This window comes from Cariama cristata, unplaced genomic scaffold (genome assembly GCF_000690535.1).
Source record: "Cariama cristata isolate BGI_N322 unplaced genomic scaffold, ASM69053v1 scaffold20989, whole genome shotgun sequence".
NCBI lineage: Eukaryota > Metazoa > Chordata > Aves > Cariamiformes > Cariamidae > Cariama > Cariama cristata.
In genome coordinates this window covers 42527-68201 of record NW_009634399.1, presented here as the reverse complement: position 1 = coordinate 68201, position 25675 = coordinate 42527, and the positions used below count along the sequence as shown (strand labels likewise).

Genomic DNA, 25675 nt, shown 5'->3' with positions numbered 1-25675 from the left:
GAGAGTAGGTGTACTGACTTGGAGAAGGGTCCATCTTTTCTGGATGCTGAAGCAACAGCAATACATTATGTTCTAGGACAAATAATCAACTAGGAAAGGCTTTTAGTAGCAGTCTTGATTTTTTCCCTTGCCAGTTGTTCATGCAAAGGCTTAGAGGTAAGGACAAGGGTTATCCTGCAGAGATTTTGATGTCCCCATAACAGTATTAATCAGCACAGCTATCAATCAGGAAGGATTTTTTCCGGCCTGGGTGCAAGTGGTGTTGCCTTGGCAGTGTGAAGGTGTCTTTTCTTATTGCACTCCTTGCACTACAAACTCTTGTTCACATGGGAAATCCATTCAGCACACAAAGTACTGGAAACATAGTGAAGCTCAGGTGGCTTAAAAGTTGGCAGTACTTGTAGGCTTTAAAGAGTGTTTTCCAAACATGCACTTAGCCAAGAGTCCATGCCTATGACTGAAAGGAGAATTTTTGCAGCCAAAATAAAGTAAACAGAAGGACAGACTTATAATAATGACAGTACCACAAAGAAGAATGAAAAAGACACCTCACCTCAGACACAAAGAAATCTTGAATTAGAATTTTTACACTTTCGTATTACTCACAGCACAGCCTCCCATTTTCACTCTAACCTGTCTATTATAGTATATGTTGTCTCAGAAGGTGTTTGGGAAATACTAAAGATTTAAATCTATGTGGTAGGGACAGCAGGTAATTGTAGGTATTTCTGATGGAATAAAGTTCAGTCCATATCCTCTGTCCCCATAAAATTATTCAGTAGCACTAACCATGGATTTACTATGCATTCATTATTTCATAACATGGTGTCAGTACTGTCAGAAATGCCATGGATTCTGCCCAGAAATTTATTTGACTGTGTTTTGCAGCCAAGATTTTGCCACCAATCTACGCTCTGTTTTGTGCATTCATTTTCCTATTACAAAGTAGCTCTGTTATTTCACATATCTGCAAGATGTCTCAAAGCTGTGAGATCCATGTGGCAGAATGCTTCTTCCTGGTATTTATGTCAGGTTCACTCTTTGGTATTACATCTTTTTCAGATCCGCTATGCTGGTGCTGCTGACAGTTCTGTTCAGTTTATCTTCTATCAACCCATCATTCACCGATGGAGGGAAACTGATTTTTTTCCTTGTTCAGCATCCTGTGGAGGAGGTAATGAATTAGCAGTGTACTCTAGAAAGAGACGTCTGCATAGAGGATCTCTCCCAACTGCTGCACTGAGATTTGGACCTTTAAAATGGGCAAAACCTGAGAATGAAAGTAGTTGCATCTAAATGAAGGGAGGAGTGTAGCAACAGTGGTAGTAGTCTATAGATTTTTTAGCATCATACCATGCTCTGCACATAAAGTACCTTTTGATATCCACGTGACTGAATTTAATGTTACAGATGTCAAATATAATGGCTGATGAGATTTGGGCCCACTTTGGAATCACAAGATATCTCCATTTGCCCTGTTACAACCAGCAGCTTTACCCTCTGAACTGAAACTGAGTGTACAAGTCTTAGTGACCAAGAAACCTTGGCCTTTGTTTTCTTTTTTTGCTCTAGGCTTTTGAATCCTTATTTGACCATACTGGTTATCTTTTATTTCCTACTACATGTGATTTAAGTTGCTGTCTTCAATGTGGTCTATGAAACAGCAGCAATTATGTCAAAAAGTGCTGATATTTTCAGTTCACTCTTTACCAAACCAGAACTTAAATACACTTCAGAGAGAGAGAGGAAGAACACCTCATCACATATTATTTCTTCCACTGTGTATTGCAGGTTATCAACTGACATCTGCTGAATGTTTTGATCTGCGAAGCAACCGGGTAGTGGCAGATCAATACTGTCACTATTATCCTGAAAATATCAAACCAAAGCCAAAACTTCAAGAGTGTAATCTGGATCCTTGTCCTGCAAGGTCAGTCAGCTCTAATTTTAAAAGATACTGGACTCTAAAGGAGCAAAATGAAGTAGGAAAATATTCTATTGTTATTGCTTGCAATGTCATTTACTCTATGTAATTCAACTTCTTTCTCATCCTGAGGGTGTACTGTGTAGAAAAAGATCTCTGTTTAGCACCTGCACATTGCAAGGACTCATTTGAAATGGTTGTTTCTTCCCCTCGGATAGTGTTTTGCCTCATTAAACATTAGAAAGTGTGAGAAAACAAATTGTCCATGATATCATCCCATGATCAACACATGACTCTTAAGTGTTAGTGAGATAGGAAAATTCCTTTTGAGGTAAAAATACTGTTGGAATATGGTTGTCATCACAATTAGAGGTATTGTTTTTATGTTTCTTTACATTTTCTGCTTAAAAAGCTGACTTGCAGTCATGGCAGCTTCTAAGATTGTAACACAAGAATTTGTTCTGATTATCGATACCCTGCACAAAAGACTCCTCTAGGCTCCTCTGCAAAGCATTCTTCCTCAGAAGATTAATAGTAAAAATAGTAAGAGAACACAGTCAGATTTCCTGTGTATAAGAAAAGGAACAAAACCACAAAAAGGACCAGTCCTTTTTTGCACTGATTACCCTGAACTTTAGTGGAAGTCAGTCTGCAGCCAGTCATAACCTGCAAGCATTTACTTGTGGAATCGAAACATTTTGGCCCTCTTGTGTGGATTTTCTAAAAGATGGTTAAGCACAGCCCAGCAGGCAGGTGTGCAAGGGTGCCCTAAAGCCATTTATTTACCTGCTCCTTTCCCTCTAGACTGGTTTTGTGCCAAGTTTGAACAAACGAGTTCAAGGAAGTCTCACTTAAAAAGTTGCTATGGCCCTTCAGATTGCTGGAGGTTGCCATAGAAAAAAAAAATCCTACCCAGAAGAAGGATGCTTTAGGGACCTGTGGGACTATGCATCCACTTAACTGAGGATGATTACATCCCAAACCAGGTATACCAACTTTAGACTAGCTAGGCATTATCAGAGAAGAACAAATCACTCCAAGCCCAAGATGATAGTTTTTACCTCTTCTAGAAAGTTTTTGTTAAAGTTCATTGACTTCTCCTAACTAGAGTTAACACTCAGGTTTCTTCATCACTGAGCCACATTTACCTAGAGTGTATGGCAGCTTGTATTCCTTTGCTCTAGAAAACACATTTTTAATAGTAATTCTGTTTGTAAGTAATTAAAAGCCAGCAATGTTCTTATACAGTTTTAAATTTGAAGTGAAAATCTCCCAGAATTAAAAAGCAGAAATATCAAATCTTGAAATCCAACATTATCTCAGATGTATTGTACATTCTTTAACTTACATATTATATCATGTATTTCATTAGGATGTATTAAAGATATAATTTTAAGAATGGAACTTCACTAGGGCTTTGTGAAAAGTATTTCCTGTTAAGCACATACACAGCAGTGATTTTTCAATTTACAGATTGCTTTCCCACAATGCAACAAGACTATTTTTTCCTTCAGCAATATCCTGTCAAGTTCAGTATCTGGCTTCTCTTGTCCTAGTACTTTCCACAAAAATATATATACTTAATGTCTTAACGTTATTTAAATATATTAACAGTTGCATCTAGAAACCTTATTATAATAAAGTTCTTGCATTTTTTCCTTGGTGATTTTCTCAGATCAAAACCCATTTCTTCAAATTCTCCTTTGAATTGTTTGAGACAACTGTCAGTAAAGTAGAGGCCAGGTATAATCAGGCAAGACACCTAAATATGGACATCTCAGAAAAGGGATTACTGAAAGATGTGAGTCAGTATGGAACTTGTCTTTTAGAGTCACCTCTCACAGTACCAATGAGAAAGTAATTTTATATAGCTGTTTTTCTTTTTTTTTTAAGTCTAAGCTGCTATGTTTTTAAAATAAAGTTCTAAGTCAAATATGTAATTTGCCTCTGGAATTTGTACTATGGATATTTTCCATACTTTTCCTGATAATTTTAAATGACACATTCTCAAATGGTAAGACAGATGACTGCATTGTACAAGGGAGGAAAGAGAGAAAAAAAATAATAGCTGGGCAGATGTCAGGAAGCAATTTTTGTTTTACGTAAGATATAACAAGGCAAAGTTGATACAAAGACCCTGAAGGGAGGGAGAGTCATTTAGAAGTACAGCTATGTGGTCCCAGGATACAGGCAGTACCAGAGACGAATTGACTTTTTGGAAACATCCTCACAGAATGCCAAATTGCAAATTACTATTTTCAAAAGTGCCTTTGTAAAGAATTTAAGAATCAACAACCCAGACAGAAAACCAGAGGAAATCTGTGGTAACTTCTGGAATCCTGATGCTTGCTTACGGTCAGGAAGAGGGTAGGTGAAGCAGAACAACCGGGTCAGGACCATCAGGGAGGAGAGTGTCTTGGCTCTGAAGTGTCTTTGCTGTGTGGAAGCCGCTCTGCTCCGCTGGTATAAAATGAAGATGTTAATTTTTCTTGGCAAACCCAATTCCAGTGAGGCATAGCTGATTAGTGGCTGCTGACTGTTCCTATGGCGTGTCAATGAATGCCACAGAAAATAATCGTGGAAGACCACAGTGACACTGAATAAAGGAGCTGAGTGGGGTTACTGTAGGAGAGCTTATGTTAAAATTTTCAGCAAAGGGCAGGCTGAAAGAAAGGTTTAAATGAATACCAGGAGTATCGTGTGGACTTGTAATTAGTTGTCTCTTTAGCCTTAGTGCATAGAAATATTTTACTTTATTATGCTTATTACGGCAATAATTATCAGTATTGCTGGCATCATAAGTAACAAAAAGGCTTAGACTGAACAAAGGTGGAAAATTAATCAACTTTTCTTTCTGTAAACCCAGTCTCACAAACTCAGAGGAGAAGCAGTGTGTGGAAGGTTGTTTGTCAAACATATATAATATATACATGTTTCTTTTCCAGGTGAAGTAAAGGTGGTTTGTCCACCTAAGAAAGACCACTAATTAGTGTCTTGCAGGATAGATAATACATCATGACATCAAGTCCCTTTTCATCCTTACCTACTATCAATGGCCTATCTAGCCTTTCTCATTGACCCTCTTTGGGATCCAGCTCCCACCTGAGGAAGATAGAAAGAAAAGACCTGTTTATTTACAGTCCATTAAGATTTTACAACAGTCGGTACTTGACTGGCAAATATATGTATAATGTCTACTGATGTAAATAGCGCCCAGTTCGATCTAGTCCACTCCTCTTCCATGCGGCAAAATCCAATATTAAGATTTCACATAGGTAATTAATTGCAAATCTTTTAACTATCAAAAACTTCATAGACTGGAGGGTTTAGGGGAACGTTTTTAGCTATCATCAGTATCCTCCTGTCTGGTATCCTCTAAGGAAAGGTGAATGGAAATTTTTCTTTGAAAAAAAGTCTGTTTAGATTTGGCTTAACTGGGTGTGTTAAACACTTACTTAGGACAACACTGAGGTGCTATAAGCTGAAGATACCATTTCTTTCATAATTCAAAGACATTCCTCCAAAAAGACATTTTTAAAAATATGAAAAATGCTTTTATTCCATTCATCATTCACCACTTCACTGGGATACTCTCTGGAGAAACATCAGTGTTGCTTCTGGATTTTATCTTCAGCTTTTAAGTGACATTCCCAGCTGCATCTCTCTGACCAAGATGAAGTTACGGGAAATGCAGTCTGTTTAAGTCCTAGAAGAGTCCAAAACTGCAGCAAGTAGTAAGATGGTCACGTACAGAGATTTTCACTGGATATTCAGTTGTTAATGTTTAGTAGCAGAAGATAACAACAGATTTCCCTCTCTGTATCAAACACTGCTCATCCAAACCACCATAAAATACTAAAGTGAACAAAAAAGGGGGAATATCTTTAGAAGCATTACAGTCATCCTGCAGGAAGGAAGTACTTTTGCTGCTCCCGATTGATAACACCCATTTCAAGCTCCGTAAAGAGATTGGGTTTTAGCAGTCTATGGCAATAAGTAAACCATGTATTTCTTAGAATTTGAAATCTGTACACCATGAAGAAGTCATTTATTATGAAAGTGAGATACTGTTGTGCTGAACACACATGTTGTCTGAAGTGTGAGTTTTTTCTGGAAGATGCCACAGAAGAATAGCTTTCTTTGCAGTTTTTTGCATTTTTGAGTAGGTTATTTCAGTATCCACTGACATTTCATTTAAAAATGTTTAGATAGGGGACACTGGCTTTTACCAAGCCATGAAGTACTAAACCATATAAAAGGGTATATAAATACGAAATACATGGTAGTTCTTCAGGTTCCACACTGACAGAGTGTAATGTGATAAGATGATCACAATACTATCTATATCTCAGAATTAAGAGTGGTGGCCCAGAAACCAGAAATGCAACTCAGAGTGGTAGTGGAACTGACCATTATGTTACTCGCTACCTTCTAAAGTCGGCATTCAAAAGCCAGTGTTGCCCTTACTTGTGGTGTTACTGTAGATGTCATCTACCCCAGCTCTGAATGGAAACAGTGATAGTTTTACAGAGTAACACATGGGAAACCTTAACGGATATCATCTATTTGAGAGTCTGGATACCTGTTTCTCAGGGCAGAAAGCATTCTTGTAGCACAGGGCGATGAAGTCTCACTGTGGCATCTTCACAGAGCACTGTGAGCGGAGGGTAGAGTATCACACACCACCTTAATGTCAGGATTTGTAGTGTTAAACTGGAGACTTTTTCACAAGCCTGGCATCTGTCCAGTGATAATCATGGCTCTCAGGGAGATGCTGGCTCGGATGCTAAACTCTTGTCCTTTGCAATGAACTTTTTCAAGTCATCTAAGTGCTTCCTTTCATTTAATGAATTAGATGTCCACAGCCAACTTAAGTTGCTTCAACATTTTATTATTTGCCAGTTGCTATTAATATCTTAGACATGCTTCAGCCCATTGCCCAAATGGCATAGTCTTTGCCATGCAGATCATTTGCTCTCAAGTCTGAAAAAATTTCAGCGAAGGCTTAAAACTTTGCTGTGAGATTCCGCATCATGAGAGATGTGTAACAGCTCCAGACACCCAGGAGTGTGGGCAGCCCTGCAGCTACAGCACTGTGGGTAGGAAACCCCCAGGAAAACAGAGCCCGTAGCAGAAGTGAAGACTGTGAGCCAGAGGTGATCGAGTGTCCTAAAGAGGCTGGGCACTGGCACGGCAGGGTGTGGGAGCACTAGCTGGGGTGTCCCTACCGACTGCCGGCCTCAGCACATCATCCTCATGCAGGGTCACACCACCCTGAGGCATCTCAGGGGGAGATGCCCTTTCTCTCTGCTGGCTCTTCTCCCAGCTCTAGCCCCCATGTCCCTGCTTGGCTCAGCAGCTGGCCAACCTGAGAGCCATGTGGCATTATTGTGGTGTATTATTGTGGGGTTCTTTTTCCTCACTGTGACCATGGGACTTACGTTGCTGGGGATCATTATCTTGTAATAACAGAATGAGAGCCTTTGGGAGCCCCTCACATATGCACAAGGACACTGTCAGTAATTCTGTGGAGCTCTATACCATTTACAGAAATGCAATTTATGTATGTAAAATTCTTTGAGGGTCAAACCTTTCCAATGACAATATTAATCTAGTGCTTTGTAAATGTTATTTAATCTTCATAACAGTGTTTGGATGTGGTATGGTTATTTCCATTGGAATGGCCTTGGATATTATGCATTCTAGTGCATGTAGACCTGGATTATGCATACAGATCATGTTTATTAAAAAGAAAACATTTCTCACTGCAGTAAGTGAGAAATGTTTTGAAATCTGTTTCTTTCTTAGGCAGTAGATGCTTTTATAGTATAATTATTTCATTTCTGAACTTGGTGTATTAATCTTTTTTCCAACCGCTCCTCAGCAAGCTGTGGAGCTGGAAAGTGTAAAAGGCTTCTGAGGGGAACTTCAACAGCAGTGGTAGAAGAGTCAGGAAAACAGCAGAGATTCCCAAAGGCATGAGCAAAAAACACTCTGAAAAGTCCCCTTCCATCTTCTTAAAATACTAGTATGCAATTTCTCAAACTTTTCTAGGCATTTACCCATCAAGCTAATTTTGAAAAGACTTGTTCATTTGCCATAGTCTAAATGACCCATTTGTCTTTTCCAAAGTTTCCCAGTGCCAGAAATTCCTCTCCTAGATTTTTAGATTTTTGTGGAGACAGGCAGCTCTCCGAAGATGCAAATATACACACTCAGGCAGAGGGCTCCTGTGACTGCAGAGGCTGCTAATCTTAGAGGTAGCTGTCTAGTCCCCGTCACACACTCCCAGGGCTCCAGCGTCTTCCCACACTTTAGCTGGAAAATTCCAGCATGCTGACCTGGTGTTGACTCCTCACTGTGAAAAGACAATGGGATCCATTCTCCTAAGTGGACAATTTATGCACATAAAAATCCTATTGACTGAAAGGAGAATAGACCCCTTTAGCCTTAGTGTGACAAGACTCCTTTGAATGCTTAAAGCATTTTTCAGTGAACTGTGTTGAGGATGGAGAATACTTTTTCCCTTCCTCCTCCTTTTCTCCTCCTCCTTGCAGAAATCTGTAGCAGCATACCTAGCACCTCTCATTTGTATAAGGCTCTCAAAAAACACCTTCATTCTTTTCAGTCAGTTCTCTGTCCATAACTTGTGTAAGGACACTCTTATTATTTTAATGCAATTGGCATTCATTCCTTGATGGCTCTGTCTACCTGGCCCATCCAAGTCCCCTGTTGCACAGTGGCTTTGATGAAACTGATAGATGAGGTGCTCTGGGATTATCTATTTGACGTTAACAGGTATACCTGATAACTGGGAGACAACAAGGGTAGTTAGTCTGAATCAGAATCTATAAAAAGTGCAGACAAAACATGACATTCCAGACTAGGAAGTCTGTGAGACCTTGTAGTTGCCAACAAGTCAAGTGACATCTGTCTCACAAATAACTGGCATGATAACAGTTCGGACAATTCGTAACTTTGATCTACACCATTGCCTTCTATAACCTTCAGATATTGTATTATTTATATATTAATCCAATAACACTCAGCAAACCAAGCCAACCAGTCACAACACCAAAAGCAAAAAAAAAAAAACAAAACAAAACAAAACAAAAAAAACAACTGGACATGTTACTCTTCTCTCCAGTTCCTTCTTTCTTCCAGAAAAACCCATATAAAGAGGCAGGTTCTGAAGATGAATGAAATTGGACTGAATTAAGGTAGAGACACAAGAACTGCAGATTTGAATTCTTGCACTGGGATTCTCCAATTTTCTCATACTGGACTCTGTAAAAGCAGATGTTTTATCCGAAGGAGAGAAACAACCATATAACAGTTTAAAAAACAGTTTGATCTGGAGGTCTCTGAAGCAAACAGAAGTTCTCCTATTGTCTTCAGTGACTTTGGATCCAAGCTCCAAGAAAGTATTAAGTGTAGATTTTATTTTTTTTTAATGGCAGATAGTAACCTCATAAATTTAAATAATATTTGGATAACTCATTTGGATCACTTGTGGTGGTGGATTGTTTCTTAGTCAAAGAGTAATATGTTCATGAGAATAAAGTAATAATCGGTGGCTTACACTTTGAACAAGTCAGAAAATGTAGGATGGGAGCATAAGCTTTGTTTTCAATGTGATAGCAACTTAGGTAAAATATCTTGTTTGGTTGGTTTTTTTTTTTTTATAATATTGTGTAAAAAAGGTTGTATAATGTAATCATTTAGTGTTTATTTTATTATGTGTACCTTCTACTCAGAGGGTTGGCATTATTGTTCCTAACAGTGATGGATACAAGCAGATCATGCCCTATGACCTCTACCATCCCCTTCCTCGGTACGTAAAACGGTCAATGAGATGCTAGGATTAACAAATACATTGACTTCATTTTTTTCTCTTCTTTGCATTTCTGCTTTTCTCACAAATTAGGTTAACAGATACTGCTTTTCTCTTGCCCTGAGCTCCTGCAGATTAAGCTAGAGATGTTCAAGTGCTACCCTGTTGTTATAAATTCTGTTGATGCAGAACTGAAACAATATTCTAGCTGTAGCAGCAATGCAGATTTATTAAGTGTGCGGTCCCTTTCTTTCTCTCTTTCCTCACTCCTCAGCCCCACCTCCTATTTTCTCTCACACCTTTCCTTTTTCTTCCCTTTTCTCATCTCTGAACATCTCTGTGGCTTTGTAATGAACCATCAGACTGTCTTTCTCTCTGCAATGATGTTGCTTCTTGCATGCTTATGAATTATGAGATTTTGGGTTTAGACAGTGTTAGTCTTGTGTTCTGATCCTGCAAACCCTTGCCTTCCCTAGGGGCATTAATCCTTTAGCTTTTCTAAGAAATCAGAGATTAGGGGCAGCAACAAGATCCAAGGCCTGATTTGTATTATTATCTCGCAATTAAAATGTCTTTAATGTAAGACTTGAGATTCTCATGGAAATAATTGCATGAGTAATTAGTCTTAAGACAGTGAATAAGACTGGTGGTGTTAAAAATGTTTGGTAGCTGAAGGATAATAACCTTTTGGTTTTGAAATACTGCCTGGATATGCAATCGTATTGTGCTGTGTTTCCTTCTTCATTAATTTATTGTGTCATGGAGTAAGAAATCTCAAAAAGAACACCCTAGGCAACTTGTTAGTCTCATCATGGTGAGGAAACAACTTCCCTCAAACCATGGTGAGGCCTAATGCAGAAAGCTTTCCGTGTCAGTGTGCAAGCACAGTGCATTGATGCTCAACTGTCTCCATCCAAACCTCGGACCCATCCCAAACTGTGAGTCAGATGACAAGGAGGAGACCAGCTTACTTGCCAAGCATTGTGGCTGCCATTCTTGTTGATATCCTTTATCAATGATCTGGTTCATTTGGATCAGGTTTTTCTCTTCCTAGCTAAGTGCTTATGATTATGTACATACAGTCATTATCACCAGAAATTCATGAGATAGACTTATAAAATACATCCCTGCATCTAATTCCTTTTTTCTGGAAAACACTGTCCTCAGATCTTTATTTAAAAAAAAAATGCATGCCTCCTAACCTCAAAAATTAAACCTTTGTTAGTAATGAATATAGAAGCTAGAATATTAATACTGGGTTTAACACTCTAGCATTGAATAAAACAGGTTTTATTTCAGTTGCGTACAAAGGGCATGTGCATTGACAAAAGAAGGAGAACAATTTTGTATCAGAGGATGATTCAGTGCGACGTAATAGTGGAGAGACTGTATTTAAGGAAAAAGCATCCTGAGCTGGCAGCTAGGCAGAGGCTTTTTTACTGCTGAAGAAAATCCAAGATAAAGGATCAAAATGCCCTGAGCTATTCGCTTTCAGTAACAGTGAAAGCAAAAAAACCAGATCGTTCCCTGAAAATGATCAAAAGACTGAGACTGTTTCTCAAGCCATTCTGGATTATGGTCTCATCCTGTAACAGTCCCTTTACATCCTCTCCTAGCCACACCATTCTTCTTTAACGCCCCCCCTCAATTGCTCAGGCTGCAACTGCTGGCTGGGACCTCTGTCTCCCTTTTTCCCTCTGCTATTTTGCTGCTGCTTCCTCTCTTCTCCCTCTCCCCCTCTCCCACACATGTTCCTACCAACCCACAGACAGGGCTCAGGTCTTCCTCCCCCACCCAGAGAGTGAAGACACATCCACTGGTCTCTTCTCCAGATCTCAGAGGCAGTAGATGTGGAGCAGATCATGAGGCTGGCATGAGACAGGACCAGATCAGAGGGATAAAAAATGTCTTTCCTCTGAACCTGCAGAATTTAGGCAAAAAAAAAACCAAACAACAAAAAAAACCCAACCTAACCAGAGAGGCCCTGTTTGCATTACTTGTCTGAGACTGGCACCTAAGACTAGGGATGGAGGACAGCAACAAACACTCCAGGAGAAATGGAGGACAAATCTGGGAAGGCATCTTTGCAAGATTTCCCTGCTGTATTCCCTCAGCCTTGAGTTTTATCACGAAGAGGGAAAGGTATGATTCAGTGGGTATAATGCTTACTTTCAATGCACCATCAATTCCTTTCACAAATTCTTGGCCCATGTTACACCCTTTGTACCTCGAAAGGAGCTCTGACAACTGCTTTAAGAGCTCTACAACAGAGAACCTTCACCTTGCTATCTTACACTCTTACAAAACCTCAGGACCAAACTGCTTGCCTAGATTTAGACTGCTTGGTATTGCTGAGGTTGCCTAAGGAAACTTGTCCCAAAGACTCCAGGGAATTCCCTGGTGCTACTGCTTTTCATGTCTGGGAAAAGCTGGCTCAGGCTGGCTGCAACAGTTTCTGCATGACTTCATGAGTTTCAGTTTGAGACCTCTTCCTTCAGATTTGTGTTAGTGAGAAACCTTAGCTGTATACTGGGAAACTTGTTCTGCAGAGCCACAGGTAACATATTTGAACTAAAAACATTGCTAAAATAACCCATTTGTGGCTTATGCTGAGCACACGATGATGGATATGGCATGGTGTAGACAAGGTTTCACCACCTTTAAGTGATAAGTCATAGGATTAATCAGTAGCTTTATCATTCATAACAGCTATTAACATAAGCCATTTCACATTGAGTTTTAAGGTACTTTCAGCCAGTAGCCAAGTGTGGGTAGTGCTTACATGTACTGGGGCTGATGAGAAAAAGAGGGGTTGGTGTGATGAAAAATCAGAGGGAAAGGTAAGCATTTTTCATACTGCTTAGCAATCTTGGTGATCCTGCAATTGTTACTTAATAAAAATAATTATTTTGTTCTAAGTGGGAGGAAAAATCCCCTCCCCTTCCACTTTCTTTTCCTTCTTGCCTTAAAGAGGAAACAGGTGAGGTTTTATCCACAAAACCAATTTTTTTTAGTCAAAAAATGAAAACTTATGACCAAAATCATTGTTTCAAACATTATTTGTAATGTCCTTATGAAAAGGACGTTTGCCTTAGGATAAAAAAAAAAAAAGATTTTGGGAAATGTTTCTAGATTGGTAGAACATGCACACTTTTATACCATCAGGCATGCTTATGATTATACAGGAATAGCCAGACTGGATCACAACAATGGTCCCAGATCCTCTCTGTGACAATGGCTTGAATATAAGAGAGCAAATACCAGACTACTTCATGTGGACAGACATGTAAACATATCACACAATGCATACATTATTGTATATGCATCACTGTAAAGAAAGGATTATTCTCATAAGTATGCATAGCTTTTCAGAATATACACATTGTTCTGTGGATTTGTCATATTCTCAAATGGCACACATAGAGAAAAGGTGGTTTCTCAGTTCCTCTCACTGTCTCAACTGTAAGGAAACAAGGCCTATATGGTTTATCTACTAGAGGCCACATATCCTATCAGTATAGTCATGTCTTCTTTTTGGTAATTTCCTCCCATCTTCTTTTTATTCCTCAACTCAGTTGTTTCCCTGGAAAGAAATGCTGCTGTTTCCCCATATGTTCTTGCAAAGGAACATCAGCTTCAGAGCACACTGAGCTTCTGGTGATTTGTGACAAAGATTCCTCTGAACATGACAAATTGTGAAGATATGATAATGCTATCACTTAAATAAAAGGAATTAAGTTTAAAATATTTAGTGTTTCTGTGGTAGTAGTCACTGGGAGAGAGGAGATTTCATATTACTAATCTGTGACTTAAAGACAGCAACCATGAGAGTTTTTTGCTGTTATGGCCATTTATGAAAATATATATATGATTAATTTTTACTGACATGAATCAGAAAAAAGAACCCTCCTGCAGATAGCATTTGGGGGGTGTGGGTGGGGGCAGCAGACTTTTGTTTTCCTGATGCCTCTCTGTTTTGTTTCTTCTTTTTGCCCCCAGATGGGAAAGTACACCCTGGACTGCCTGTTCCTCATCCTGTGGAGGGGGCATTCAAAGCCGCAGCGTCTCATGTGTGGAAGAAGACATTCAGGGGCATATCAGCCCCGTGGAAGAATGGAAATGCATGTATACTCCAAAGATGCCTGTTGTCCAGCCTTGCAATATTTTTGACTGCCCAAAGTGGCTTGCTCAGGAATGGTCTCCGGTAATCAGCTTAGCTTTGTTGGTTTTGTATTTACCGCACCAGGAATATATCTTAAATTGTAGTTCAGTGAGCTTGTGGAAGTAGGAACATCCACTACTTACTTTCTTTATTACCATGGCCTCTGTTTTAAATTATGCTGTCTGTCTAACTGCAAAGTAAGTACTCAGGAATAATGTATTAATAAGATTAACATGATTAAGCAGAATGATGGAAAAATAAATCAGATCTGTAACATTAATTAGTGACCTTCTACTAAGAATAAATTAAATGCACAAAAAAACCCTAGTAAGCATGTAATGGTATATCTTTATTACAACTTTTCAGCCATAGATTTAATATCATGAATTGCTAAGAAATTTCCAGAAATACGTAAAGCCATAAATTACTCTGCTCTTTGGTGCTTGTAGTTGTCTGTTTCTGACTCGTCCTTCTTTCTGTACAAAAGTAAAGGTCTTTGAAATGTCTTTCTACAAAGTAGATTTTTTACATAAAGACTTAATCTTGAATGTAGTTTCTCACCACCCCAGTGTGAGTTTAACTCTCAACAAGTAAAATGGGTTTTAGAAGCTAAGATAGCTCACCCACAGGTGAGGTGTCCTTGACTGATTGCAAAGTGTTTAGTGATTTCCAGATGAAAGCTGCTGCCCAAGAGCAAAGTAATATTGGTAGTACCACATCCCTCCCCATTGGTTGGTAGTTTTGATCCTCTCCGGTGCAACCACTTCTGAAACAATCTGCACAAGGGGAAAAATTGATGTACCTTACAAAAAATAAATGAAAAAACACTTAAGAAAGTGTCTGTGCGAAGAAAGCCCAAATAGTTTCCCATTCTGTTTGGTGCCATGTTCCAAAATAGCTGAATGTCACCCCTGTTAACCCATAAGCCCCAGTACTTTGTCCAAGCAAAGCAGAGTGGCTCCAGATGAAACTGACAGGGTGTTACTGAGCATATCCAATATGGGACAGATGGCCACAAGCCAAGTATCCAATGCTGAGAGTGACACTGCAAAAGAAATCCAGCAGCAAAATGTCCAAACCAAGTAAACATGCAGAGCAAAAAGGCAAAAATTTCTGTCAATTTTATTCCTTATCCATAACTACCGAATATTATGAATAATTTATGTTCAGGGTTGGGTGTTTCTGCATCATGTTTTGCTCTCTGTTGTACACATACTTCTATTGTATATTTCCCTTTTTATTTATCACTCTTGTGACGTATCATACACATCTTTTTTTTTCTATTTTTTTTCCCCAGTGCACTGTGACTTGTGGACAAGGACTCAGATATCGTGTGGTCCTTTGCATTGATCACAGGGGAATGCATACAGGAGGCTGTAGCCCTAAAACAAAGCCACACATAAAAGAAGAATGCATCGTACCCACTCCTTGCTACAAACCCAAAGGTAATGAGGCAGAAGAGTTCTCACAAATTTTTCAGAGCTTTTCCATGTTGAGCAGTTTTGTTTTGTTGCTGGTAGCACTTTTTCCACCTGCACCAAGTTGTGCATTTGCACCTTTAAGGCCTGCCATTCCTATTCCAGTCTGTCTGCTAGCAACTTGGAGTGAATGCTGGCCCCTTCCTCTTTCTTACAAGCTCTGGGGTTTTCACTGTTAATTTGTAATCCACCAGATCAAGCAACATAAATGTAAATTTGGTCATAGCACAAGCAGTTTTGACCTCACTGATTATGTCTGGTCTATATTTGCCCTGTATTTTAAAAGGATTTAAATATATAAATAATATTTATGGTAGATAAATGTAACCATAAGTGCCTGTTCATAACTGGGAGCTTGAAACAGGTTGACAGCAAGCATAGTGTATCCTAACACAAAGTTCCTCTTACTAGCAAGGCTGCAAAGTTTGGCAGACTGTTAGACTTAAAGCATCTAATGGCAAGGAGTACTCTCAATTTGTCTAGAAATGTTTCTCGACTTGGGCCTCAGACAGAGAGTAATACTGGGGTAAATCCCCCCATTTTGTTGAGAGAAGGAGAAAATATTTCTGCAGTTGTTTGGAGGTTCTTATGTGTTGGGAATGTTAGAAAAAGTCCTGAACACTGGATTGGATTAACGGGCAGTGGCCAGGTGCAGCAGACACAGGTATTTGAATGTTTCCACAAGCATATGAGCGTGCATGTGTTTGTGCATGCATGCAACTCTGTCAATACAACCTCTGTGTCTGTATGCTGACTAACTTATGGAAACTTCATGGTCATAGCAATCCAGGTGAACTTGGAGACTTAAACCCCACTGTAAGAAGAAATCAATTCCTTTTAAAAATGAATTTCTATCCTGATACATATTAAGAGCACTTATTATGAAGCCCTATGAAATATGAGTGACCTGTGACTTCATGCTGATCCGAGATGGAACAGTGAAATTTGGAATTTTAATTTCTGCACTCAGTGGACGATGATGGGTGCACTTGCCAAGCTTCAAGATTCCAGTTTATCTGGACCATGAGAATTCACTGTGTCTGCCAGCTACCAAAGTGATGAAACCCAGACACAGGGCCTCTGGGGAGCAATGGGTATGTTTGCACTATATTTCGTTGGCTGACATGAGCTCACTCCGTCCACCTTCCAAGATGAAAAAAAAAGGCTTTATGACTGTGTTAGCATGACTCTGAGCCTCATATGGAGGTTCAGTGGATTTGGGCTCAGTCAGTCAGCTTCTTTTATGGGGCTTTATCTGTTCATGGTGTTCAGAGTGCAAGTGAAGCAAGATCCTGTCTACCTGCAGCATAGACTGTAACAAAAATGTAGTAAGACATAAAAAAAATCAGATGTTGCTAACCACCCACAACTGACTTCTGCCTAGGGAACCTGAGAAAGATGCAAGACCAGCTAGGAGAGCCTTGCTTGCCTGCATGTATCAAGAAGTCTCTTCCAATGGGACATGTCTGGGACCAAAGTAAATTGCTGTTTGCTGGAAGCCCACCCTTGCAACTGTGTGACATCTTTATATTGGATAAATCCTTATGCTGCCGTTTGCAGTACATATATAAGTAATTTCTGAGTGTAGGCAGTTATTTCTTTCTTCCATTTTTTTCCTATGGTATGGAAAGTCCTACATGAAGCACATTGTTTTTCTTGGGTTTAATTTTACTCTTCATCTTGATTCTGCAATGCTGTCACAGTTCTCCCTCCATAATGCAAGTGGTAACGTTTGAAGACCCACATACCTGAAGACTGAATCGTACTTTCAGAAGCAAGTTGGATCAAATGATATCCAGAAGTCTCTTCCAATCCAAATTATTCTATTTATGTGGTGGAAGTTTGTCCTTTTTATTTCACTAATCTGGAGTTAGTAATTTAGAGCAGTAGAGGTAGCAAAGTACCTCTCCTCTGTTGAATATTTTAATCTTAGCCTGTTTTTCCCTTCTGGAGCTGGATTAACATAAAGCAGAAAAACAGTATTCCTAGCTGACTGAAGCAGCAAGACACAAAACGTGGAATTCCCTCTTCCTTTAACACACTGTGCTAAACAGAAATAGAATGCAAATAATTCATTTAATTTATTTCATTTTAGTTTATTCAAGCACTGAGGCACTTTATCTTACAGTGATAATGGGAAAAAATAGGATATGCCTGGATTAAGTAATGATTTTCAGTTGTAATACAGAAGGTTTATTCATCTAATACAATTTCCTGTGTAATACAGGATTTAAGTGTTTCTACTGGAACTGTTTTATAAAAGGAGAAAGTTTACTTTAATCTCCAAAGGTAAAAATTCCTCCTTAGCTTACGTTAGGAGTATTTTTAATTCATTTTTTTGTCAAAGCCCACTGTACAATATCAACGTTTCTAATCCTCTAACAAATTTTACAGTGTAGATGGTAATTAACTACACATCTAAAAAAGAAAAGTTATTTAAAAAGTCACATAACAGGCAACGCTACACAAGAATTTTTGCTTTTTACAAGCACTTGCATCCAAGAAAAAAAGCACAGAAGTAAGATCTAGCTTTCCAAAACCCATAAAACAAGCTGCAGAACATATAAATAGAAATATCTCCTACATATTTTGGATAACAAATGCAGTAAAATATAGATTAAACTAAGAGCTGTGCTGGCAAATATTCATCCTTAAATGACACTAATAAATATGTTAAAGTAAGAGCTTGGCAAGCTATTTCTAAAGGAGGCATAGTAACTCTATTACTGTCCCTTTCTTCCTCAGTTAATAACTTGCTTCGAGGACGGTCGCTTGACTAAAGTTGCAGTAGCTGTGAAATCAACTTGTAAGTTGGTGTTCCTCTAGGATACAACTGACAGATGGGAAATTTCATGTGCATATGTGAAAGGTTGACTGTTGTGCACAACCGAGTCACAGAAAATTGCCGACTGTTCTGAATGACATTAATCTGCTCACATGGGCGAATACAGGTCTGTGCATTATATAAACCCAAAAGGCTTGGGTGATTTGTGAGTGGCAAATCGGCCTGGCCCTGGTTCCCCTCAGTGGTCTGAGTCTCACTCCTTTTTGTTTGTATTTTTTCCCCTGATCCAGAACTTTGTGTTGAAATACAAAGCCTCTCAAATTATAGTGCCAAATTTGCTCTTGCTTTTTACTCCTGTAGAGCTAAAACAGCTCCACTGCCTTCAGCTCAAATACTCCACTTTTACACTGCATGAAAGCAGAGTTTGGCTTGCAAAGCAGCATGGCCCTGTGCTCCTCAGAGCTCATTACACTGCGCACACATCCTGAAGGGGAAGAAAAGCAGCTCTACTGTTTTCCATCAGAAATGACAGAAAAAGTATCAAGTTCATTTTTTTAAAACTGAATAGCTGACAAACTGATAAAGTTGAAAATTATAGCTGGGCCATTTTATTATGGTTTCTCTGTTTTTCTGTTGTATCACTCATCAAATCAGGGGGTTCTTCCTTTTTCTAATCTATCAAAAACAAGATTAATCTGTCTTCTGAAGTTCTAAAATGTAAGGGTAAACACACGGATTTTATACATTTTGCCTTTGCAGTGTCAAAGGAGGCCTGTTACACTTGCAAGACTCCCTCCAAAAAAAAGTGTCTACTTTTACAGCCTAGTTGTATAGTCTGAGAAGTGACTTAATTTGCCTTACTGGCTTTAGAACACCATAGCCCTTCTAGCTGCAACGGTGAATTATCTGGCCATATAACCTCGTAAGTGTTACAGTCCAGGTGACAAAGGAGTTTCTTTCTCTCTCTTGCTCTCTTTTCACTCTCTTTCTTCTTTGTGCTCAGCTTCCATGTGCATGAAGGCACATGTGCATCACAGACATGCTCAGCAAGAGAGGAGAGGCTGGCACACGTAGCAACTTTACTGCATGCTTCCTATTTTCACACACTTGTGTTTTTTCTGTAGAGAAACTTCCTGTGGAAGCAAAGTTGCCGTGGTATAAGCAGGCTCAAGAACTGGAGGAAGGAGCAGTGGTGTCTGAAGAACCATCGTAAGTCTTAAATTTGCTCATCTCATGATGTGGGAATCTGGGGCTTGCACTGAGCTATCACAGACTCTTGAAATTGTATTTGGCTTTCATTAGAGTGTAAAGACTAAACCCAACCCTGTGGAAATTAATGGGCTTAAGGCTGTGTCGCATTTCGTTATGAAGACAGAATTCAAGAGGGCAAATGCAGTTTTAATGTGAGCAAATATATACATTTTTTATTTAAGGTCATTTACAATAATATTATAGTGAGGGTCTACACAGTTATATGTTCCCCACTGTATCTCTGCAGCTCAGCACTTTTATTTATTCTCAAAATAGCCCTGTAAAGTAAGAGGTAAAATACAGGGCAGCCAGCGATGATTCCCCCTTGCCTCTCCCCGCAGAGACAGCGTAGTAGCAGCAAATAAAATGAATTAACTTTAGCAGAAAATAAACTAGAAAACTCAGTGCTGTGGTTTGGATTGCCTTATCATCACTTACCTCATCATTTCAGGGATTTTCCTCTTCCAGCTTTTGTAGCCACTTCATGGTCTTTGCCCAGCTGCCTTTGCAAGATGGATCTTGGTTAGCACTTTGTACCCTGTTAGTAGCGCTTCCTCCTGCTGCAGACCCTCTTGGATGGCAGGTTGGCATACATACAAACATTGACAGTCCCTTCTCATTAGGGCTGCCTGAAATGATGTAAAGTGTACGTTTTTCTCCTAAATACACAAAATTAACTTGTTATGTCCCTTAACTGTAACTTTTTGGGTTTTTTTCTTTTCCTATTTGTTTCTTTCCTATTCTGTTTTGTGAAAAAATTACCATTGAGTTGGAAAGAGGTGGAGGGCATAAAATAGTTACACGTAATGCTGAAAGAAAAAATATTACAATAAAAACCTGGAAAAGAACACTTCCAGTTAGGGTTTATACCTGTCTTTTTAATATATCAACAAGAAATTCTAACTGTATGAATCTGATCTAGTGTAGCTAGCTCTTCACACAGTGGCACTGAAAATACAGTTCAGAAGTTTCAGTGTGTGCTCCATTTCATTAATAGCAGGCCTGCAGAATAAGTTAGAAAAATTAAGTGGTTTTAAAAAACCCTCAGAATTTCATTCAGAATTGAGTTTTATTGTCATTTATGGATGATTAATCTTCCTCAGCCCAATAAAATTGCAATAAAACTGATGTTCCATATAAACCTTTAGCAATCAGACTGAGAAATTGAAATGTTATGATTATGCTTTGGATTTTTTATTCTGGAACTGTGATAAATGCATGCTATAACATACACAGTTCTGTACACAGCTTTAATCAGTATCCAGTTCCTTGTGGCTGAGCCCATGGCATTTCTTATTGCAACTACAGCTGTGATTTAGACTAAAAAACATTGTTTGTCATACTACATAATTGCAGTTTTGGCATGGTTAATCTGAATTGCAGTTATTTGAAACTGGAACATTGAAATAGAGCTAGAGACATATATAATAAAGCCCTCAAAATAAAATTTATTTTAATCCAGCTGCCATATGTATACATAAATACATACATGTGTACACACACTTTTATACACACACATACAAACTCACATATTCATATGTGTATATATATTAGTAGCAGCTATTACACGTAATATAATGAGATGTTTAACTGTTCCCAGAGTTTCATAGACTTTGTAGGTTGATTCATTCAGAGACAAAGTCTAGAAAATTCAGTATTTGTGAATGTACTCATTTTTCAGTTGTAAAATGCAGTTTATTTTCTTGTGACTATACTAAACCACATAGCTAAATGTGCATTTATCAAAATGTAAATAACCCCTACAAGCATACATAAAAAAGGTGTATTATCAGGAAGTTTATCAAAAGTAATCATACTGATGTGTGGTCATGTCTGGAACAATTTGTTACACTAAGAAATTTTTTTGTAAATTTTGTGAACAAAGTTGACACTACTGTAGAAAAACGGTAACATATATATAAGTGCATGTAGCTTTAAATATTAACAAGAAAGGGTTTGTAGAGAAGGACCTAAGTTGCAAGGAAAGGTGAAGAGGCTTTTGTTTATCATGACATGTATTTTAATAAAATATTCTGGAAAACCTTATGGGTACATTACTTGTGATATTAAAACAGGCCTTGAGAGATATAAACAGAAAGGGGTTTAAGAAATTTAAAATATTTAAAGCACAACTATGACACTTCCTTACTTTATATTTCACTGGTCTGCTGCAATGAAGGCCCTCTTCTGCAAAGACATCCTAATCTTTTTACCCCATCTCATGCAACATTTCAGTGATGCCAGTGGGATACTAACATACCAATACAGTGGGGCACAGTCCAGACTAAGTTCATTCTGCCATGGGGTGACATTTCATACATTTTTTTCTGCCTGCAAAGCACAAGTCTGAGAGCATGTATAATCGTTATTTTAGGCTGATGAGAAATCAACATGACATTAAATTAAATTCAAGTATAGATTTTTACACGTGTTGACTAACAGCTAAAATAAAGGGCACAAAGATAGGCATGAGACAGAAAGACCAAATAAAAACTTGGAAAACTTGTGCTGAAACGGTCATCCATGCAATCCTTGTCTGTAAACTGTAACAGCCATCTGCATATTGTTCCAGAATATCTGATCTGTTGACAGTGACCTTGAGCAGTAAAGTTCCACATAAAATTGGTTCCAGTGCCTCCCTATTAATAGTGGTTTTTATTAATGTCTAACTTTAAGCAGTTATTAATTTTAGGTCCTGGTTATTAGACTGAAAAACTGTATGTAATGACATAAAAAAGGAGACGAAACATTCGGCATTCACCAAGATACAATCAAATCTGATGCCACTTTTATAGCATCACTTATCCTCCTTCAGTTGTGAAGAGATTTCAAATACACCAACTAGTTGAAAAGTAAGGTATATTCCATGATAATACACCTTTTGGCCTGTGTTTCTGCAGCTATGCAGAGACACTATAATACTCCATGACTTACCGTGCTGACAGATGTCAGGCTATCACCTACATATTTTGGCTGATGAACGATCAGTCTGGAGTGTAGCTCCATGCTAATTTGAGGGCTGGAAATGTCAGGAGTTTCTAAATGTTGGTTCAAGCACTAGCTGGTGTAAGATGGCATGTGACGTGGTCAGCTATTTTGCTGACTGTGAATTTGAGTAACTAGAACATGACCATGAATTTCTTACTGTCTTATGTCTGAGTGTATTCTAATGTGTTACTTTGCTGTAAATATTTTCAGAAAACATACCAAGGGTTGTAAAAATAATTTTAGTTGCTTCCTTCCCCTCCTCTGGGAAGCCATTTCTTATTCAGTAGAGTGGAGCTGGCTGATTAGGGTTTGAGGGTGGGAGTTGAGCTGGACAGTCAGGATGGGCTTTCTTTGAGATCCCACTCTTTTGCTTAGCAGGGAGGAAAGGATAGGCAGAGGGAAGGCAGCACAGAGGAGAAGGGGAGCAGCTGTAGAGCCCGAGGAACAGCAGAAGGCCTCCAGTAGCATGGAAAACCAGGTGCTGAAAAGGCAGCATTGTGTGTTTGTGAGCGTGTTTGCTTGAAGTTGGAGTAACGGAAGTTTCTTCAGACAAGCTATGCTTATGTGATTTTCCTGTTTGCTCTGTATTGGTGCAATAATTACCAATTTCATGACTGCACTTGAGCGTATATCAGTAAGGGCTCATCCTTTTCCTGCTCTTCCCAAGCTTTCTTATGCCACCAAGTCACTGTCCCCATTCTCCTCTACAGACAGGGTCATTCTTCGTAGCCAGCAGACCATTCTTGCCCTACCACCGTCACCTTTTCTTGGTTGTCATTCTTCAGCTAAAGAAAGCAAACCCCATCTATAAGCAACCCTATTGTCCTTCTCAAAGTTTATTTTTGATTGGAAGTTTAAAAGCTAAAGCTGAAAATTTTCATCAGATTTCTTCTATGCATTGAGTTGTCATATTTGTGATTCTCTGTATTACTGTCTTGGGACTTTGGTGACTTTCTGTTGACTACATTTCTGTTGAATATGTTATGAAATTGCATACTATGAGTTATAAAGTTACTCAATGTTTTTACATTATCCTTTCACCTATAATTTGTGATCATTCTCTAATGCATGCTGCTAGAGCAGCAAATGCTTCATTTTTATTCCAGCTGCGTATAGTGCCTTCTATTATTTATTTTTTCAGGAATTTCTAAAGGAAGCAAGTCTCAGTTTAATTTTGTCTGTATATGTCTATCTGTCAATTGCCTTCCTCTACTCTCAGTAATGTCTGAATTTATTCTTATTAACTGAATTTGACAGAGGTATAAAGTTATCACAGAGAATTTTACCCCTCTGTCAAGTTTAGTTGATAATCACGAGGAAATTCAGCGGTAGCATTTTCCATATGTTTTACTGAACTAAATGACTAGGTAGAAAACTGACACCCTACAATTCCCCACTTGAAGGAAAGATCTCTAAAGGAGTTCAGTCCTTAAAAGATACCAGAGAATCCACTTGGGCACTCAGCCTTCAAATATAAATCCGTGTTAAATCGGTCTTCATCGGTTCTGCTGCCCAAAGGATTAACCATAACCAGTTCAGCCACTTGAAGGCTAGAGGGGATAGTTACGTTTGGGTTGTTTGACTTGCTGCACCCCTAGAGGGGGTCAATTAATTATTAATTGCTGACAGATCTACGATAAAATACTCTAGGTTGGTAAGAATGTATTGTAATCTTTGTTAGGACAAAGGTTTAAGGTGAGAAGTCCTTGCTGTCCTGTGTTGTCATACATATTGTTCTCCTACTGCTGTCCATCTCTGAAGTGATCATTCACCAGGCCTTAGAAATACATTATCCGAGGGAGAAGCCATAGCATCTTTCTGCCTGACCTCTTTCACTGAGCTCATTACACCGGCACAGCATGACAGCTGGAGTTAGAAAGAGCAGCAGTCATGATTAAAAAAGCACAGGTTTTTATGTATAATGAGATTGGTTTTATGGCTGGTGGAGGGTTGTTTAAAAGATTTCTGTCTCTAACTCTTGAAAAATGCTTTTGTATGTTAACACCATACCCAGCTTTTAACATACTGCCATAAATAACCCTGGTGTTAGCCATAAAAAGAAGGGGGGGTGGGGAGGGAAGGAGGAAGGGGGCAAACAATAATATCTGGATGCCAGATGCACCACCATGGCGATGAAGCCAGCTCAGTAAAAAACAAAAGGAAATTCCTGACATGCATCAGTGGGGGGGACAAAGCCCTCAGGGAACTGGATATGGACAGAGAGGCCAGTGTGGTAGAGTCACCCAATATCTCTTTCTTACTTTTCAGTAGCTATTTATGTTTCCAAAGACACATAAGCTATTTTATTTGTATTTTCCCTGTTAAATAGTTTCCATCATGATGTTTGTATCTGATTCACAGGTTAATAAGTAATTTGAAAACTTCCTACAAATATTTTACTTTAAAAATAAAGCATGTTATGGTTATTGCACTGCCAAAATGTACTAAGGACATATCAACTTCTAGGCTGTCGCCTACTTAGTATCATGCAGTGAAGAGAAAGAAGCAAGTTTAGGGAAACTTCTCCATATTAAGATATAATGGCAAAAAAATTAAACTATGTACGTGGTTGGTCGTAGGGAAGATCAGCAGTGCAGCAGCCAAAATTAGGTAATGATTTCTGTCTATTTGTTCAAGGAGCCCCTTTAGACAGTCACCACTACATAGGATTTATGTGTAATATCTATACAGGACAGAAGCAGTTAACTTTCCCTGGGGAGAAAAGAAGTGGTGAATTATGGAGACCACCAATGGTATAGAATGATTTGACACAAAGCTGAAGGAAAAGATCATATTCAAACTAAACTGAAGAGAAACTACAGAGGGACAGATTGTAATCACTCAGATTGGATTTGGACCTGTGCAGCTGGCTCTGGTGCTGTTACTCTTACAGATGGAGCCCTGAGATTTTATTGACGAGTGGTCATAACCTCTGTTTCGCTTCTCTGAACAATGACACCAGCAGTTACCCAGTGCTGTGTATGACCATCCTGTGGTGTTATCTACAACTTAAAACCTGCGGAAAGGTGGCCTCTCCCAGAGAAAAAGGACGAGTTTGCATTTCAGCTCAAGACAGGGAGTCTGGAAGTCTGAGCTCAGTTTCCAGTTCTGTCACAGAAAATTTCTAAGCCTTTGAACAAGCCACTGAGCATTTTATTTCACCAATAATATCTGATTTTACATGCCTTAATAGACGGGTGTCTGTGCCTTTGAACACTCAGTCTTACTAGTACGTGCAGTTCTCAAAACCTCA

General features: G+C 38.8%; 1 protein-coding gene across 1 annotated transcript in view; it reads left to right on the top strand.

The window, feature by feature from the left end:
• ADAMTSL1 (ADAMTS-like 1) overlaps window positions 1–25675 on the top strand; it is a gene marked incomplete at both ends in the record, with an annotated part of 87958 nt that overhangs the window by 23070 nt on the left and 39213 nt on the right. The window contains 6 exons of the mRNA XM_009707145.1: window positions 1063–1174; window positions 1792–1930; window positions 9708–9758; window positions 13758–13962; window positions 15218–15365; window positions 19308–19392. Of these exons, the coding sequence (XP_009705447.1) occupies window positions 1063–1174; window positions 1792–1930; window positions 9708–9758; window positions 13758–13962; window positions 15218–15365; window positions 19308–19392 (740 nt within the window). The remainder of the gene's footprint in view (window positions 1–1062; window positions 1175–1791; window positions 1931–9707; window positions 9759–13757; window positions 13963–15217; window positions 15366–19307; window positions 19393–25675) is intronic.